General features: G+C 29.7%; 1 protein-coding gene across 1 annotated transcript; it reads right to left on the reverse strand.

Moving 5' to 3' along the window:
- Positions 1 to 15,240: 15,240 nt before the first annotated feature.
- Positions 15,241 to 16,787, reverse strand: LOC137643309 (uncharacterized). The gene is made up of 2 exons (XM_068376147.1): positions 16,743 to 16,787; positions 15,241 to 16,068 (listed from the first exon to the last, which is right to left on the reverse strand). Exons 1-2 carry the CDS (start codon positions 16,785 to 16,787, stop codon positions 15,241 to 15,243), a joined length of 873 nt encoding a protein of 290 aa, XP_068232248.1.
- Positions 16,788 to 22,024: the final 5,237 nt, after the last annotated feature.

The raw sequence follows: 22,024 nt of genomic DNA on the forward strand, positions 1-22,024 counted from the left end.
TTTGAAAAAAATGTTTAGAAAATTTTCAGTTTCGCTGTCGGAAATTGAGAGATGAGTAGATATATTCTCTATAATTGAATGTAAAAATAACAATAAATGAATCTTAATTTACAACTGGAAAACTAACGAAAGGTTTGATCCTTTTTTTCTTAATGGAGAAAACATCTGAAGAAAGATATTGTGATTAAATTAAACATTTGCCTACGTAATCTAGTGATAAAATATCTGTTTATAAACAGAGAATTAAAACGTGTTTAATGGAGTTGTATATAACAAGCTATAGACTGGAATTCATATAAAATTATCTGAATAGTTCTTTGACAGTTTTTTTCCCTATCAAAATTCAACGTTTCTTTGGAGAAGAGGTTATATCACATCTTGTTGTAAATGACCAAATTGGATTGCAATGGATACGACAAACACACATATATGTATGTATGTATGTATGTATATATATATATATATATATATATATATATATATATATAGGTAAAGTACCTAGTTCAAAAATATACAATACTACTTTTAACACACCATAAGAAACCAGCCTTTTAAGCTGTCTGCGTTAACTTTGCAGGTTCTCGTTCACAATACTCGTGTATCATATTTAACTGCAGTTAAAAATACCGTTCCGCTGTATTAATAAATCCTGTATTTTTAGGAAAATCCAAGCGATTCTGTTTATCCGGAAAATGGTTTTACGGGTGTAGTGAATTTTACAAGTTTATATATACCCAAATCAAACATTTTTTTTTTGTTTTATTACTGTGTTTTCCGTTCTCTTTATCAAATAGAATAAATATAAATACTATTCAACATATTTTACAATCTCTAGGGACCCATTCTGTTATTCTTAATGTCCATCTATTGCCTGTCATTCTCATTATGCCCTGCCCATGTCCATATCTTTTTCTTACAAGTTGTTATAATATCCTCTACTTTAGTTTGCTCTTGTATCCATGTTATTATTTTTCTGTCTCTTGGTGTTATTCTCATTCATCATTATTCTTTCCATAGTTCTTACAGTTGTAACAAGCTTATGTTCTAAGGTGTCAGTAGGGCTCCAAGTTTCTGATGCATAAGTTAATACTGGTAGGACTATTTCGTTAAATACTTTTCTTCTTAGAGAAAGTGGCATTTTACTTTTCATAATCTATTTTTTTTTACCAAATTCTCTCCATCCCATGCTTATCCTTCTTTTAATTTCTATATTGTGTCCTAGGGAAAGACTTATCGTCTGTCCTAATTACGTATATTCATTATGAATCTCCAGAGGCTCGTCCATATCTCTTTATTTGTCGTATCTCTGCATTATCACTAACATTATCTTAGATTTACTGATATTCATTTTAAGGCCTAAATTTCTATCTCTATTCAAATCTTCTACCATCTTTAATTTCTCACATGATTCAATAAACACAACTACAGTATATCATCTGCACATCTAAGTTATTAAGTTAGTCCCCATTAATATAACTTCCTACATTTTCCCATTCAAAATTATTAAACATTTCTTGAAGACAATCTGTGGGTAATATACACTTTTTGCATATATATATATATATATATATATATATATATATATATATATATATATATATATATATATATATATATACTGTATATATATATATATATATATATATATATATATATATATATATGTGTGTGTGTGTGTGTGTGTGTGTGTGTGTTTATGTATGTGCGCACGCGCGTGTGTGTAGTGTTTGTAGTTTTCATACACTTTAACCACTTAGAGAAGGGGCCTTAGATCGGGTTAACGTTTTATTTCCCGTCCAGTTTTCGGGAAATACGGTTACTGATCCTATTCTGTTTCCAGAGTTGTAACATATCATTGTCGGCAAATTGCTAAGCATATAATTCTCAGTTTAAGAAAACAGATATTAAATGTTCCTTGAAGAGAGTGGGGATTAAAAGTTTTCTTCCAATCAACGATATCTTCGTCTTTTCTATTGGTCAGAAAGAAATACCGAAAATCAGTATTAGTCCTTCAGATTATTTCCTGTTTCTTTATTGCTGTGCAAAATTACCTGTAGGGAAGATGTACAAATCATGAAATTAGACATTTTTTGAGGGTAATTGTTGACCTGGGAACAGACATAAATGAACAGAAGACTTATTTTCCTACAAAATGGTACCAAGAAAGTGAGGTAATCAGTGGTGCAACAAGCTATATGTTTCGTTGTGAGCATAGGAAACACAAAAAACCTTTTATAATTATTAATATCTTAAATACTATTCAAAACTCGTGTCTCCTGAATCATTCAAAATTAGGCTCTGATAAGTCATAACTTCCATAACAAATGCAGTCGATTCTAGTCCACTGCAGGACAAAGGCCTCAGACATGTCCTCATTCGCGTCTGTGGTTTGTCCATCATTATCAACACGTAGGCAACTGCCGAAAGGTGATGGTGGGAGAAATTAATCTGACCGCTCACAGCTCACCAACATAGTATGTGCAGCCTTGACTTGTACAGCTTTGTTGATCATGGCGATACACCCTCTCTCCATGAAGATTTACTTTATCATCAGTTGTCAATCTCATTTTATTTCATTGCGTACGAGAACAGTTAAGATACTTTTGTAATATCCCATAGCTCCCTTATGGCAATAATTCATACATATACTGTATGTATGTATGCATGAATGTATGTATGTATGTATGTATGTATGTATGTATTCATGTATATATATGAATGTAAAAAAAACACGTTTATATATATCTTATATATGCATATATATATATATATATATATATATGTATATATATATATGTATATATATATATGTATATATATAAATATATATATATGTATATATATATATATATGTATGTATATATACAGTATATATATATATATATATATATATATATATATATATATATATATATATATATATATAGGTAGTAGGTTGGCCAGGGCACCAGCCACCCGTTGAGATACTACCGCAAGAGAGTTATGTGGTCCTTTGACTGGCCAGACAGTACTACATTGGATCCTTCTCTGGTTACGGTTCACTTTCCCTTTACCTACAAATTCACCGAATAGTCTGGCATATACTCTACAACACTGAGATTACCAAACAATTCTTCTTCACCAAAGTGATTAACTACTGCACTGTAAATGTTCAGTGGCTACTTTCCTGTTGGTAAGGGTAGAAGAGACCCGTTAGCTATGGTAAGCAGCTCTTCTAGGATGACACTCCAAAATCAAACCATTGTATTTTAGTCTTGGGTAGTGCCATAGCCTCTGTACCATGGTCTTCCACTATCTTGGGTTAGAGTTCTCTTGCTTGAGGGTACACTCGAGCACACTATTCTATCTAGTTTCTCTTCTTCATGTTTTGTTAAAGTTTTTATAGTTTACATAAGATATATTTATTTTATTCTTAAAATATTTATTTTTTCCTTGTTTCCTTTCCTCACTGGGCTATTTTCCCTGTTGGAGCCCCTGGGCTTGTAGCATTATGCTTTTCCAACTAGGGTTGTAGCTTAGCAATTAATAATAATAATGTGTATATATATATATATATATATATATATATATATATATATATATATATATATATCCCAAATGATATTTTACGAACTAATAACCCAACTTTCCTATTCCAAATAACAGGATGACATAGGCCCCTCTCTGAAGCCAGTAGTTATTCATATCTGAATGACTTCCTGCGGTCTAAAAGGGTTACTTTCCAGCTTCCTCTCTCCCATGAACATAGATCAGTTTTTATGCGATATAAATACCCACTTTTTCTAGATGGGAGTCATATATTGTCCTTATTGACTTTTATACTTTCCAAAGCTTGATTTAGGGTTATGTTTTTATTATAGTCGTCCGACTTAGTATTTTAGAATGGGGTGCCTTTAGAAATTTTTTTTCTTTAATATGAAATTATTTACTAGGGGCCTACCACCCGTTGAGATGCTACCGCTAGAGAGGTCTTGGGTACTTTGACTGGCCATATGATGTTACATTCTATCCTTCTCTGTTTACGGTTCATTTGCCCTTGCCTCGACATAATGAAAAAATATTGAGCAAGATACTTTATAGAGCAATTATTCAAAACTTCAAAAGTTCAAATTTGAAGCAAATGTTTTTATGTTAACCAGGCTGACATGAGTCTTTTTATTGTTCATATAAGACATATCTGTTTTTGACGTTGTTAATAGTTTATATAGGACATATCTGTTTTGACGCTGTTACTGTTTTTAGAATGATAAATTGTTAATTTATTCTCATCGTTTATTTATTTCCTTATTTCCTTTCTTCACTGGGCTATTTTTCCTTGTTGGAGTCCTTGGGCTTATAACATCTTGCTTTTCCAACTAGGGTTGTAGCTTGGCTAGTAATAATAATAATAATAATAATAATGAAATGTTTATCCCATATCTATCCCACATTGATCTAATATCTCTCTCTCTCTCTCTCTCTCTCTCTCTCTCTCTCTCTCTCTCTCTCTCTCTCTCTCTCTCTCTCTCTCTCTCTCTCTCTCTCTCTCTCTCTCTCTCTCTCTCTCTCTCTCTCTCTCTCTCTCTCTCTCTCTCTCTCTCTCTCTCTCTCTCTCTCTATCTACGAGATAAGCAAAATAGTTAGACCAGTTATTTACAAATTCCCTTCTTTCCTCTTATCCGTCACAACAATAAGATGACCAAACAATTCTTCTTCACTCAAGGGGTTAAATACTGAACTGTAATTGTTCATTGACTACTTCCATCTTGGTAATGTTAAATGATACTTTTCAGCTAATGTAAGCAGTTCTTCCAGGAGAAGGACACTCCAAAATCAAACAATTGTTCTTAAAAAGAGAGCCTTGGGTAGTGCCATAGCCTCTGTACCGTGTTCTCGCGTGGTCTTGGGTTAGAGCTCTCTTGCTTGAGGGTACACTCAAGCACACTACTCTGTCTGATTCCTTAGTTCTTTTCCTCACTGGGCTATTTTCCTTGTTGGAGTCCTTATAGGGCTTATAGTATCCTGTTTTTTCAAGTAGGGTTGTGGCTTAACTAATAATAATAATAATAATAATAATAATAATAATATTTGTTATCAAAAGTTTGTTTTTAAATGTATCTTAAACATACTAATCATAAAAGCAACTTTGTGATATCTCGTTACATTCCGACGTAAACTAAAAAAAATAATCAATATTATTCAGTTACATATCATTTCCGTAAATATATTTGGACAATGGCTTCACCAAACAATTCCGAGAAATGCTAAGATCGGGGGAAAGCTACTGGGAATTGTGTTTTTAATTATATCCAAACCTCATAATACACAAACAAATAATCGCACATACACTCACACATACACACACTCCACACACACACACACACACATATATATATATATATATATATATATATATATATATGTGTGTGTGTGTATATTTGTATATATATTTATATATATCTACATATCTATCTATCTTTCTATCATATATATATGTATATATATAAATTTTATATATACATATATACAGACATAGATACACACATTATATATATATATATATATATATATATATATATATATATATATATATATATATATATATATATCTATATATCTATATCTATATATATATGTTTATATATATATATGTATATATATATATATATATATATATATATATATATATATACATACATCATATGTGTAGACAAGATATACTGTATACATGTATATATATGAATATATATATATATATATATATATATATATATATATATATATATATATATATATATATATACAATAATAAATCTACGTATCTATGTGTTTAACAAGATGAAATCAAGATAACCTCCCCACCCCCTCAGACTTCCCAATTTAGGATACCCATGATTAAAACTCGCCTCAGTTTGTTCAAGTGATTAGATCCTGGAAGGGCAGAATATGCCGTCCAATTTGTGTACGAAGGACAAAAATCTAATATGGCTTCCGGCTAACAGTCAGATGCACAATACATAATACGTAGTTTGATTCCAAAGAGGAATTGTCTTGTTTGGTTTTACATATTTTAAAGTAGGGATAATATTTCGGGTATACGAGAGGCAATGGGAGCATTTGAGCGTTGCTGTTAAGATGTGTATTTCGTAGATTGGAAATCTACTATGTTAGTTTACCAATTAGTTTTCATTGTATTATTATTGTTGTTATTATTATTATTATTATTATTATTATTATTATTATTGTTGTTGTTGTTGTTGTTGTTACTATTATTATCATTATTATTATTATTGTTTTTATTATTATTATTATTAATATTATTATTATAATTATCATTATTATTATTATTATTATTATTATTATTATTATTGTTATTGTTATAATCATTATTATTATTATTATTATTATTATTATTATAATTATTATTATGATTATTATTCTATCTTTATTATTATTATTATTGTTATTATTATTATTATTATTGTTATTGTTCTTGTTGTTGTTGTTGTTGTTATTACAAGTTAGGCTATAACCCTCCGATAGGAAATGAAACAATCAAATAAACAAACAACAAGGAAAGAATAAACAATCAAAATAAAATATTTTAACAACAGTAACAACAATAGATTAAATCCTTCCTATACAAATACTTTGATCTTACTGATGATTAGTAATCATTGCATTGGCATGCGTTTAGAATGACAGATAACTCTAAATCAATCAATCAATCATGTTTTGAAATCATCACGTAAATCATATTTTAATCATTATTGTTAAAATTATTTATATTGAATACTTAAATAAGGATTTTCATAAAAGATGTACAAAGCCTCTGCGTCTTGCCATTCAAAAAAAAAAATAAATAAATAAATAAAAAAGACTCAGAAAACAGAAAGGATGAGTGTAACATTGGGGTAATAGGCTCAAGGTGTAATTCTGAGCCTACAAAGCGAACCTAAGGAGGCCGACGATTTCACGGCCATGCCATTAGCACCCTTGAGGATCTTGATTAGGACTAAATGTAGGCAAGTGCGTAGATGCAAACGAGTCCTAAGATGGGATGATTCGCGAGTTGAAAGGAGGTCGGGATGAGTATCATAATCCACAGGACTCAAACTTTTAAGGTAATTACCTCAGATTGAGGTTATTTGAATGGTTTCAAGGTAAGTTTTAAGGCAATTCTATATTACAAGCTTCAAATTTAAGGAAAATAGAAAATATTTAAGGTAATCTAAGGTAAAAAGCAGCAGCATTTAAGGTAATAGCTACATGCTCAAGTTTAAACCCTGCACAGGAAAGAATCATAGTACTGTCAGGGAAGAGAAACGGAATCTACCATTGTCTTGGGTTAGAGTTCTCTTGCTTGAGGGTACACTCTGGCACACTATCTTATTCCTTTCCATTTGTTTTTTAAACTTTTATAGTTTATATTTGAGATTTATTTTATTGTTACTGTTTTATTCAATTGTTAATTACTTTTCTAGTTTAATTATTTCTTTATTTCCTTTCCTCGTTGGGCTATTTTCTTTGTTGGAGCCCTTGGGCTTATAGCATCCTGTTTTTCCAACTGGGGTTGTAGTTTGGCAAATAATAATAATAATAATAATAATAATAATAATAATAATAATAATGGTGATGATGATGTGGATTCGATTTGTTTCCACTCCGGGATATGATTTTGCGAATATATACAGTATATATATATATATATATATATATATATATATATATATATATATATATTTATATATATATATCTATATATATATATTCATACATATATATATATATATATATATATATATATATGTATATATATATATATATATATATATATATATATATATATATATATATATATATATATTCCAAATAATTGAGGAAGTGAACGAAAAGATAGAATTTCATGGCTCGAGTAAAATCATTTGAAAAATCATTTTGGTAAAAAAAAAAATGATGAACGAAAAGGTATAATTATGTGGCTCATGTGAAATCATTTGAAAATAAAAAAAAGAAATGTTTCTTTTTTTGTTTTTTGGTAAAATAATTGATAAAAAAGACGGATTTTATGGCTCATATAAATCACTCTTTTTAAATAAGAGATATTTAGATCAAAACATCTATTGTTATGCATGACACCCCATGTCATTCTTTAGTTAAAGAATTTAAGGAAAACTTTAAGTCTTTGAAAAATTCAATAAATAGTGGAGGATAATTGGTGTTAACCTCCATATTTCAAACATTTCTCCTATATAATGTGTATATATATATATATATATATATATATATATATATATATATATATATACCGTAATCCCAATACATTGCAACAATTAGTTTATGTATGTATATATATATATATATATATATATATGTGTGTGTGTGTGTGTATATATATATATATATATATATATATATATATATATATATATATATAACCACGAAAGGAAAAATGAAAAAGACTTGATTGGAGTAAGTACTTTCATCCACTCAGGACATTATCAAACTCAAAAATGAGAATACATATACAAAGACATCGTATTTATACAGGAGAAGGGGATCCAACAGCTGTCAGTTTCTTAATAATTCCGGAGAAGTCAGATTTTAGATAAAATGATAATACTGGATTAACGGAAAACAAACCTGGGCTTAGATTCAAATTTCTACCTTGAGTGCAGGAGATTAAAAATGATTCAACAATATTCCTTTGGAAATAGTCATTTACATGGATTACTTTTTCCGCCTTTGACCAACCAATTCTGTGACTTGACCCTAACCAGTGGGAGGCCAAGGCATTATTAAGAGAACCCCTGGAGACGGCCACCTGATGCTTGTTTTAATCTGACTGGTATACTTTTGGATGTTTGGCCGACATAAAAGAGGTTACACTCTGAACAAGGAATGCTATATATTACATTATTATCATTTCCAGAACTATTCTTAATGAACATGTTTTTTAATGTACAATTATATTTAAACATTACAGCAATGTCTAGTTTTTTCAAAAGGGGTATAACATCTAAAAAACAAACATGAAACGGCAAACAAAGCATATTATTAATTGTTTCCTTCCTCTCTAATTGGACACTATAAAATGTTTTCTTAGCCTTATTCATACATTTTTCTAAGAAATATTTGGGATACCAAAGATCTGTTGCAATTTTTTCTATTTTAGTGAACTCGTCCTCAATGTAATCTGGGCTACAAATTCTAAATCCCCTAAGGTACATGGAGGAAAAACTGAATGCTTTATATTTTTAGAGTGACCGGAGTAAAAATGTACATATGAAAAATTATTTGTAGGCTTTCTATATATGGATAACTTAAATTTATCTGTTTCTCTAACTATTAAAACGTCTAAAAATGGGATACGGTTATTTTCTTCATTTTCTATAGTGAATTTTATTGATGGTACTAATGAATTCATGATTGAAACAAAACCCTCAAGATTAAAGTTTTCTTCTAAAATACCTAGAACATCATCAACATATCGATACCACACAATCTGGGAAGACCACACTGAAGGAATTAATCTAGATTAAAAAAAAAAAACTCCATATATATGTTGGATAAAAGTGGGGACAAAGGATTACCAAAAACTTGTTCATAGAAATCTCCATTAAAAGTACTTACTCCAATCAAGTCTTTATCATTTTTCCTTTCGTGGCTATAATACATTTTACATTCATCACGTGTCAGGTTTCGTGATTTCTACACCCACACACACACTTACACACACACATATATATATATATATATATATATATATATATATATATATATATATATATATATATATATATATATAATTGTTGCAACGTATTGAGATTACGGTATATATATATATATATATATATATATATATATATATAGATATATATATGTATATATATATCTATATATATATATATATATATATATATATATATATATATATTATATATATAAATGTATATATATACATATTTGAATATATATACAGTATATATATACTGTGTATATATATATATATATATATATATATATATATATATATACATATATATATATATACACATATACATACATACATACATACATACGTACACACACCTTAATCCCAATACATTTCAACAATTAGTTCTTAAAGAATCTTTTTCATCTTCTTAATGAGAGGATCTTGGACGGACGCCTTTTCCAACACTGGCATCTGATCTGGCCTTAATGACTTCCTGGGATTTTAAGAGCCGCGTTTTTGGGCTTTCTCCATTTCGTGGACATAGATCAGGTTTTTATGTGATGTAAATGCTCGGTGTTTTCGAGATAGGAATCCTATATTGTGCCTTTATTGACTTTCTTTTTTTCTTGAGCTAGATTTACGATTGTTTTCTTCATGTTAACGTGATTTAATATTTTGGATGGAGATAAACTTATACACACTATATATATTGTATAATGTGTGTATTTATATATATATATATGTATATATATATTATATAAATATATATACATAAATATATATATATATATAAATATATTTATATATATAAATATATATATATATATATATACTGTGTATATATATATATATATATATATATATATATATATATATATATATTTATATATATATATATATATGTGTGTGTGTGTGTGTGTGTGTATATATATATATATCTTTTATATAAATTTATATATATCTTATATATATTTTTTATATATAAATATATATACTTATATTTTATATATATATATATATATATATATATATATATATATATATTCATATAATATCTGGATTCTCTCTACCTCGGGATCAGAGACCCAAGGGGGAGTTGCTAAGTCTGCGGAATCTCAGTTTCTTGGGCCCGGGTTCGATTCCCTGGCCGACCAGAAGCTATTATCTTTGTGTTGATTCCCCCCTGGGTCTCTGATCCCGAGGTAGAGAGAATCCAGATATTAGGATGTGTGTAATATATGGCTTATATGAATATACAGTATATGAAAAACACGTCTGAATGTGAAAAGTTATCATATATATGCAAAATTATCATATATATGCATGTATATATATATATATATACTGTATATATATATATGTATATATATATATATATATATATATATATATATATATACAGTATATATATATATATATAATATACACAGTATATGTATATATATATTTATATGTATATATATACAGTATATGTATATATATAATATATATGTATATATATATATATATATACAGTATATGTATATGTGTATATATATATGTATATATATACAATATATATATATACACATAAATATGAACGTGTGCGCGTTTGGCTTTTTACACTCTTGAATATGTATAATATAAATACTATTCATTAAAGTCTTGGGAAAGGTTTTACCAATTACTTTTGTGAAAAAAAAATATTATCGAGCAAGGGAGTGAATTAAATAAAAGACCGGATAATTTTTCATATGATTACATCATTACATTCATTATATCTGTAATGTCTAGTTAAAGAGTCAAAGGCTAAACGTTAACATCCTCGTGAGCTACAAGTGTGCAAGTTGCCCTTGTCTGGTTCTCTCAGGGCTTTACGCGGGTGGATCAGGACATTGGCCGCTAGTGATCTGCTCCTCACGAATGACGTAAACTTAAGTTAATAAGGTTTTTTTTTTTTTTTTTTTTTTTTTTTTTTTTTTTTTTTTTTGAAGTCCCGTCGTTTGTTGCAGTTGGCTCCATAAAAGGTTTAAATTTGACACCCTATATATATATATATATATATATATATATATATATATATATATATATATATATATATAACTTAAATTAGACATTTTTTCTTGTTAAATTCCCATCATCTGTTGCATTTGAGTTTCTAAGATGGTCTTAATTGGACAAAATATTTCATCTTCTATAAAAAAGAATCATTAGAAATATAGATGAATTCTTCTAAAATTGTTCAAAATGTGTCACATTAAAAGATCAAATGAACAAAGAGCAAATTGGAAGATGGAATCACGAACTATTTAATCCATTACATATAATACTCTTGAAATCACCCAATGTATTATTGATAAAAATCAAAAGAAATCAATTAGCAGTAATTGGTATTGGATAATATGACCTCTCAATCCATAAATGTTTTTTTTTTCTTTTTATGAAAGCTAATGGACTTTTAAACTTGATGATTGGTTTCCTTGTAAATTAAACACATATCAATTCAGTTTGCTCTTTTATTTAAAAAAAAAAATATTGGTTTGAGAAACTCTGTACTTCAGGTGAACAAGATTTAGAAATGAAATACTAATTTCTTCTTTATACTCGTAGATTTACCCAATATTATGCAATGCAAAATTTTTATTATTATTATTATTATTATTATTATTATTATTATTGTTATTATTATAATTATTATTATTATTATTATTATTATTATTATTATTATTACTACTACTACTACTACTACTACTTGGTAAGCTACAACCCTAGTTGGAAAAGCAGGATGCTATAAGCCCAGGGGCTCCAACAGGGAAAATAGCTCAGTGAGGAAAGGAAACAAAAGAAGAAAAAAATATTTTAAGAGCAACAAGATTTTCTATTTCATACGAAATTTTCATCACAACCTTATGTAAACTTATATTTTATTCAATTAAAACTTTATTTTGTCAAGCTGTGCGTATGAAAATTAGAATTTCGAGTTCTTTCGTATTGGAGATTCTTCTACGAAGCCTGAACACCAGATATAAAAATTCTATTTAGTGTTCGAACTTTATAAGTACCCTTAAGAACGTCGTTAGAAATTCCAAGAAATGTTTTCGATTAATTTAAATAAAATATCTTCTCGTTATTCAGACTTGTTATGGCGTCAATCATCTTCATTCTTTGCAAAGGTCGATCATAAATACATCCTTGACGAAGACATACCCGAGGGGAGCCGTTTCAAAGGCAAATCCTCACTAGTATTACTACTGCTGCACAATAGATGAACCTAATTATCAGTCTTTTAAGGTCTCTTCTCCGCTTTGAGAGAGACCCAAGGCTGGTTGTAGATCTTTCATCTCGCTTTGACATCTAGTTGGTACATATGTGCTTAATGGCACATTATTTGCATTGAGTTTGAGCTGTTATAAAAGCGCGATTATTTCTGATTGAAGGAATATCATGAAAATTCTTAGGTCTTTTTTATTCGCAAAAATTATTTAGCAAAGCTCAATAAAGAAGAGAAGGGAATTTTTTATAACTATGACATCTATAGGATTACCCGTGCGTGTGCGCGCGCACACACACAAACAGACATACACACACACACATATATATATATATAATATATATATATATATATATATATATATATATATGTATGTATGTATGTATATATATATATATATATATATATATATATATATATATATATATATATATATATATATATATATGCTTTTCTGAGTTTGGATACCTTATCGTGGTGAAAGGGTTTGCGTATCACCATGATCAACAAAGCTGTACTGGTCCCGGTCACCCATACTAAGTTAGTTTCCAATCAAACAAAAATATCCCACCATCACCAATCCGCACTGGCCAGCGTGGTGATGAAAACTGATAAAACCCCAGACATGAATAAGGGCATGTCTGAGGCCTATGTCCTTCAGAGGACTAAACACGGCTGTGAGAAATCGAGAACCGAAAATCATAACTTGTTAGTAATGGAATGACTCGAAGTCGGCAAATTTTCTTTGATCTTTTGGCATAAGAATGCAATTAAAGACCTTTTTTCTTGTACCGAATCCTTTGGTTGAAATACCTCTTTTGAGAAATTACTTCCTATTACTTGAGCCTTGAAATTTTTCGCTCTATCTTTCATTCCTCCACCTTATTAGCATAAGAATATCCCTTTTCGTTTAGCTTATTTGCATACGAATATCTTCAGAAGCGACTACAGATACAAAGCTCATAGTTATTTCCTTCTTTTTTTTTCGGGGAAAGGAGTAGAGGGTTAGTGAACGATTCTTGCAGGGGAAGAATTCTCATTTCTGTTTTTTTTTTTTTTTTTTTTTTTTTTTTTTTTTTTTTTTTTCATGAATGGCAGTGGCAAGTGACAATGACACTGCCCTATCGAGCAGGACAGTGACCCAGAATGATCACATACACATATGATCAGCTCCCAAGCCCCATCTCCACCCAAGCTAGGACCAAGGAGGGCCAGGCAATGGCTGCTGATGACTCAGCAGGTAGACCTATAGGCTCCCCCAAACTCCCCATCCTTAGCTCACAAGGATGGTAAGGTTGCAGCGACCAAAGGAACTAACATGTTTGAGAGGGACTTGAACGAGACTCATTTCTGGTTGCATATTGGTAACGTCCCTCCCTGGCGATAGCCGGACTAGAGTTCTAGTCACGCTCAAGCTTGATAGCTTTTTGTAGTGTCTGCAACCTCTCCACCCTTGGGAGCTAAAGATGCGGGGGGTAATGGTTAGGGGAGCCTTCTGGTCTACCTGCTGAGTCATGAGCAGCCATTGCCTGGCCCTTCCTGGTCCTAGCTTGGGTGGAGAGAGCGTTTGGGTGCTGAACGTATGTGTATATGGTCAGTCTCTAGGCCATTGTCCTGATATCTAGGGCATTGCCACTGTCCCGTGCCTCTGCCATTCATGAGTGGCCTTTAAACCTTTAAACGCAATATTGTATCGTTTAGTATTATTATTATTATTATTATTATTATTATTACTTGCTAAGCTACAACCCCAGTTCGAAAAGAAGGATACTATAAGCCCAGGGGCTCCAACAGAGAAAATAGGCCAGTGAGGAAAGAGAACAAGGAAACAAAATATTTTCAGAACAGTAGCAATATTAAAATGAACATTTCCTATATAAACTATAAAAACTAAAAAAAAAAACAAGAGAAAGAGAAACAAGATAGAATAGTGTGCCGAGTGTACCCTCAAGCAAGAGAACTCTAACCCAAGACAGTGGAAGACCATGGTACAGAGGCTATTTTACTGCCCAAGACTAGAGAACAATGGTTTGACTTTGGTGTGTTCTTCTCCTAGAAGAGCTGCTTACCATAGCTAGAGTCTCTTCTAACCTTACGAAGAGGAAAGTGGTTACTGAACAATAACAGTGCTGTAGTTAACCCCCTTCAAAGAAGAAGAATTGTTTGTCTTCTTTAAATTCTTTTAAAGGAAGTCTTCTTTTTATCTAGCTGAATTCGTCTTTTTTCTTTAGCTGAATTCGTCTTTTTCTCAAGCGGAATTCGTCTTTTTTCTCTAGCTGAATTCGTCTTTTTCTCAAGCTGAATTGGTCTTTTTCTCAAGCTGAAGTCGTCTTTTTTCTTTAGCTGAATTCGTCTTTTTCTCAAGCTGAATTCGTCTTTTTTCTCTAGCTGAATTCGTCTTTTTCTCTAGCTGAATTCGTCTTTTTTCTCTAGCTGAATTCGTCTTTTTCTCAAGCTGAATTCGTCTTTTTTCTCTAGCTGAATTCGTCTTTTTCTCTAGCTGAATTAGTCTATTTCTCAAGCTGAATTCGTCTTTTTCTCTAACTGAATTCGTCTTTTTCTCAAGCTTAATTTGTCTTTTTCTCAAGCTGAATTCGTCTTTTTCTCTAGCTGAATTCGTCTTTTTCTCTAGCTGAAGTCGTCTTTTTTCTTTAGCTGAATTCGTCTTTTTCTCAAGCTTAATTTGTCTTTTTCTCAAGCTTAATTCGTCTTTTTCTCTAGCTGAATTCGTCTTTTTCTCTAGCTGAAGTCGTCTTTTTTCTTTAGCTGAATTTGTCTTTTTCTCAAGCTTAATTTGTCTTTTTCTCAAGCTTAATTCGTCTTTTTCTCTAGCTGAATTGGTCTTTTTCTCAAGCTGAAGTCGTCTTTTTTCTTTAGCTGAATTCGTCTTTTTCTCAAGCTGAATTCGTCTTTTTTCTCTAGCTGAATTCGTCTTTTTCTCAAGCTGAATTCGTCTTTTTTCTCTAGCTGAATTCGTCTTTTTCTCTAGCTGAATTAGTCTATTTCTCAAGCTGAATTCGTCTTTTTCTCTAACTGAATTCGTCTTTTTCTCAAGCTTAATTTGTCTTTTTCTCAAGCTGAATTCGTCTTTTTCTCTAGCTGAATTCGTCTTTTTCTCTAGCTGAATTCGTCTTTTTCTCTAGCTGAATTCGTCTTTTTCTCAAGCTGAATTGGTCTTTTTCTCAAGCTGAATTCGTCTTTTTCTCTAGCTGAATTCGTCTTTTTCTCAAGCTTAATTTGTCTTTTTCTCAAGCTGAATTCGTCTTTTTCTCAAGCTTAATTTGTCTTTTTCTCAAGCTGAATTCGTCTTTTTCTCTAGCTGAATTCGTCTTTTTCTCAAGCTTAATTTGTCTTTTTCTCAAGCTGAATTCGTCTTTTTCTCTAGCTGAATTCGTCTTTTTCTCTAGCTGAATTCGTCTTTTTCTCTAGCTGAATTCGTCTTTTTCTCAAGCTGAATTCGTCTTTTTCTCTAGCTGAATTCGTCTTTTTCTCAAGCTGAATTCGTCTTTTTCTCTAGCTGAATTCGTCTTTTTCTCTAGCTGAATTCGTCTTTTTCTCAAGCTGAATTCGTCTTTTTCTCAAGCTGAATTCGTCTTTTTCTCTAGCTGAATTCGTCTTTTTCTCAAGCTGAATTCGTCTTTTTCTCAAGCTGAATTCGTCTTTTTCTTAATCTAAATACATCTTTTTCTCAAGCTTTGTTGCACTGAAGAGGATAATAATGGGTCTCTTGCGGTAAATTATAGAAGCATTATATTTGTTCATGGAATTAATTTTTTTTTTCTTTCCTGTGCTTACGCGAATACGCGTCTGTTTTTCTATGCAATACCATATGGGTGACATATTGATAGGAAATTAAGTTTATACAGATGACTTACTGATTTTTAACAGAAATTTGCTTTATGAAAAGACGCTGAATAATGAAACTTTGGACAAAGTATTTGAAAAAATAAATACATTTGTTTTCTTAACGAAATTAATATTTTTATCTGACCATGTTTTTGTCCATTTATGAATGTACCTGTCCTGTTTAATTTTCAGTTGTGAGTTTGATTATAAATGTATTTCAATTAGGGTTACTGTATTTTGAATAAAGCACCCTGATATTTAATCAATTTTTTATTTTATTTTGTGGCTACTCTATTTTGAATTAAAAAAGGCCTCCATATTTTATTAATCTTTAATTTTGTAGCAGCAAAAGAAAATCTACAGTACCATAAAAAAGACAGACCATACGAAAATTGTAGTTTCTTACCACTTTAAGCCTAACATCTTTTCTATATATAAGATTCTTTGAAATGTGGAGGAGCAGTAATTCCAAATTTATATATGGAAATTTTGAATAAGCATTTTCATGTAAATGTAAAATCATTTTCGTTTTGAAAAAAAAAAAAATATTCTTTTCGACGAGGCGTCACAAAACCCAGAATTGTAAAAATGTATATCGAGTATCGTAGAAAGAAGCCAGAATAGTATGACACCAAGAGAGAGAGAGAGAGAGAGAGAGAGAGAGAGAGAGAGAGAGAGAGAGAGAGAGAGAGAGAGAGACTCTTATTAAGTATCTTGAATAGCAAATGCGTATAGCACTCTGCCGTGGGGCATCGCCAGACAGAATACAAAATCAGGCTTTTGTAATAAAAGGGGAACCTTAGATCAAGCTTAGGAAGATATAAGAATTCGATGGAGAGGCAATACACGACTTCCATTTGGTGGAACTAGTTATTTAGGTCCCATAAAAATACAGACCTTTCGCATTAGGAGGGGTGGAAAATTTATTCCCCCGGATAACAAGCTGTCATTAAAGAAAGACAAAAAGTCCCCTGAGGCTTATAAACGTTTTCCATTGAATAGAGAAAATCAATAAAAATTCAATCAATAACTGAAAAGAACTTTTATGTTATATATTTTCATCAAAGTACTTATGTTTGAGGTTTCATGCGAGCGTCTTTCGTTTGCCGAGTAGAGTCATTACGCTGTCATTAAAGAGAGACAAAAGAAAAAGTCTCCTGAGGCTTATAAAAGTTTTAAATTAAATAGAGAAAATTAATTAAAATTCAATCAATAACTGAAAAGAACTTTTATGTTATATATTTGCATCAAAGTACTTATGTTTGAGGTTTCATGCGAGCGTCTTTCGTTTTCCGAGTAGAGGATTCATTAACCTGTCATTAAAAAAAGACAAAAAGTCTCCTGAGGCTTATAAACATTTTCCATTGAATAGAGAAAATCAATAAAATTTCAATTAAAAACTGAAAAGAACTTTCATTTTATATATCTACTTCAAAATACCTATGTTTGAGGTTTCATGCGAGCGTCTTTCGTTTTCCGAGTAGAGGAGTCCTTAAGCTGTCATTAAATAGAGACAAAAAGTCTCCTGAGGCTTATAAACGTTTTCCATTGAATAGAGAAAATCAATAAAAATTCAATTGACAACTGAAAAGAACTTTCATGTTATATATTTTCTTCAAATTACTTATGTTTGAGGTTTCATGCGAGCGTCTTTCGTTTCCCGAGAAGAGGAGTCATTTGAGCGTCTTTCATCTTCCGAATAGAGGAGTCATTTGAGCATCTTTCGTCTTCTGGTCTCATCTTCATCTCAGTAAAGAAACTGCAGTCCAAACGTGACATAGAAGCTAAAAAGCAAGGAGAGTAAGGCTCAGATGGGCTGGATAGGGACTACAAAGATGGAGGTTAAAAGAGGAGGTAGGGCACTTATGGGCGTGTTGTAAAATTAATTTGAAGCCGTAGATTCCAGCATATTGCGTGGAAAAGGGAGAAATGTAAGGAGCTTTTTTTTAAAAAAGACAATAAATGTCCATGTGCAGGAAAATTGTATTGTTTTAAAGTCTGAATTTTACACACAAACACACGCACAGTTATATATATATATTTATATATATATATATATATATATATATATATATATATATATATATACATATATATATATATATATATATATATATATATATATATATATATATACATATATATATATATATATATATATATATATATATACATATATATATATATATATATATATATATATATATGTGTGTGTGTGTGTGTGTGTGTGTGTGTGTATAATATATATATATATATATATATATATATATATATATATATATATTATATATATATACATATATATATATATTATATACACAAATACACATACATATATATTTAATATATATATATATATATATATATATATATGTGTGTATGTATGTATGTATGTATGTATGTATGTATGTTGATATCAGCAACACATCGTTCATCTATAATATTCAATCTGAAAAATTAAGTAGTTTATGGACAAATGATCATCAAACTTGTATAAGGGATGCATCATGCAACTTATCTCATAAATTATCTCAGAAAGTTGGAAGGATCACGCTTTTTTTACGCCATCTTTAACAGGTTAAAAATGCCTATGGCCCACACACACACACACATACACACACACACACATATATATATATATATATATATATATATATATATATATGTATATATGTATACAGTATATATACATATATATATATATATATATATATATATACACATATACATACATATATGTATATATGTGCATATATATGTATATATTTGTGTTTATATATATATGTATATATATAAATTATATATATATATATATATATATATATATATATATATATATATATATATATATTAGACCTCGTGGTCTATTGGCTATGTTTAGGTCATTGTCTTATTTATTTGATAGTCTATAATCTCATGATAGAATATGAAATTATTGTATAATACTATAAAGAAAATACCAGCTTTTATAGCATAGAAGTTACTGAATGCAATACCAAGTGTCCATGTTCATTGGATATGTAAATTGAAACCCAAGCAGTTATAGTCAATTCTTTTTAGTGAGGCAGATTTGCACCGACTCGCCGGGGGTGCCCTTTTAGCTTGGAAAAGCTTCCTGATCGCTGATTGGTTAGAATTATCTTGTCCAACCAAGCAGTAGTAATCAGGAAATTGTTCCGAGCCAAAAGGACCCTCCTGCGAGCCGGTTCAAATCTGCCTCACTAAAAAAAATTGAATATAGGGTAACGCCAGATATTTGTGAGTTCAGGTCATGCATGTGACAATAGAAAATTATTCAGAATTGAATTGGTTTTGAAGAAAAATAATAGCTGTATTAGATACTGGGGGTAATAGGTAAATTTCTATTATGAGATAGACAGACATGCAGGGAGAGACTTTTGCTCAATGAAATTAGTCATTTCAATTTCTAGTATTCTAGTATTACTTTTTACAAGATTATTACAAGTCTTGTTTCCTTTCCTCACGGGACTACTTTCCCTGTTGGAGCCCCAGGGCTTATAGCATTGTGCTTTTCCAACTAGGGGTTTAGCTTAGCAATTGATAACAATAATGATAAAATGGCATATTGGATACATGTCTTCGAGTTTTTATTTTTATTTTTATTTTTTTTTTTGCGCTTGGTAAAATAAAATAAGAAAAGATTTATATTAACGATGACATACAAATAATGGAGATATTATATATTCTTTATCATCATTCAAGGTGTTCCATAAAAGCTACAGGCTACAGCAGGGATACAGCTTTTCTAAGAAATCCTACACGGATTTATGTTTTCTGTAATGAACAGATAATATCTCAGTGGATTTATCTGAAGAGGATAATAGTTATCATTTCACGATGCCTTGAAAGTGTTTTATCTTTTACTAAAATTGAATTAAAATGTTTTTGATAGAATAAAAAAGTCTAGACTACGCACCAAAAAAAAAAAAAAATCATCATTTGTCCTGTAATGAACAGAAAATATCGCTTAAGAGAATAACAGTTATCATTTCTCGATGCCTTGAGAGTGTTTTATCTTTAATTAAAATGGTAGTAAAACGTTTTGAATAGAATAAAAAAATAAAATAAAATAGAATAACAAAAAATAAAATAAATTAATTCATCATTTGTTCTGTAATGAACAGAAAATATCTCAGTGGATTTATCTTAAGAGAATAATAGTTGTCATTTCAAGATGCCTTAAAAAGTTTTTATCTTTTACTAAAATAGAAATAAAATGTTTTGAATAGAATAACAAAAACCTAGACAGAGCACAAAAAATAGAATTTTAATTTTATCTATTTAAATAAATTCATTTGCTCTGCAATGAACAGAAAATATCTCAGTGTATTTATCTTGAGAGAATAATAGTTATCATTTCACGATGCCTTGAAATTTTTTTATCGTTTACTAAAATGGAAGTAAAGCGTTTTGAATAGAATAAAGAAATCAAGACTGAGCTCAAAAAATAAAATTTTAATTTTATCTATTTAAATGAATTCATTTCATCTACAATGAACAGAAAATATCTCACTGGATTTATCTTGAGAGAATAATAGTTATCATTTCACGATGCTTTGAAAGTTTTTTGTCGTTTATTGAATGAAAGTAAAGCGTTTTAAATAGAATGAAAAAATCAAGACTGAGCACAAAAAATAAAATTTTGAATTTTATATATTTAAATAAATTCTTTTGTTCTGCAATGAACAGAAAATATCTCATTATATTTATCTGAAGAAAATAGTAATCATTGCACTATACCTTGAAATTTTTTTATTGTTTACTAAAATGGAAGTAAAACGTTTTAAATAGAATAAGAAAAATCTAGACTGAGCACAAAAAATAAAATTTTCATTTTATCTATTTAAATAAACTCATTTGGTCTGCAATGAACAAAAAATAGCTCACTGGATTTATCTTGAGAGAATAATAGTTATCATTTCACGATGCTTTGAAAGTTTTTTGTCGTTTATTGAATGAAAGTAAAGTGTTTTAAATAGAATGAAAAAATCAAGACTGAGCACAAAAAATAAAATTTTGAATTTTATATATTTAAATAAATTCTTTTGTTCTGCAATGAACAGAAAATATCTCATTATATTTATCTGAAGAAAATAGTAATCATTGCTCTATACCTTGAAATTTTTTTATTGTTTATTAAAATGGAAGTAAAACGTTTTAAATAGATTAAGAAAAATCTAGACTGAGCACAAAAAATAAAATTTTCATTT

The sequence above is a fragment of the Palaemon carinicauda genome, chromosome 6 (genome assembly GCF_036898095.1).
Source record: "Palaemon carinicauda isolate YSFRI2023 chromosome 6, ASM3689809v2, whole genome shotgun sequence".
Taxonomy (NCBI): Eukaryota; Metazoa; Arthropoda; class Malacostraca; order Decapoda; family Palaemonidae; genus Palaemon; species Palaemon carinicauda.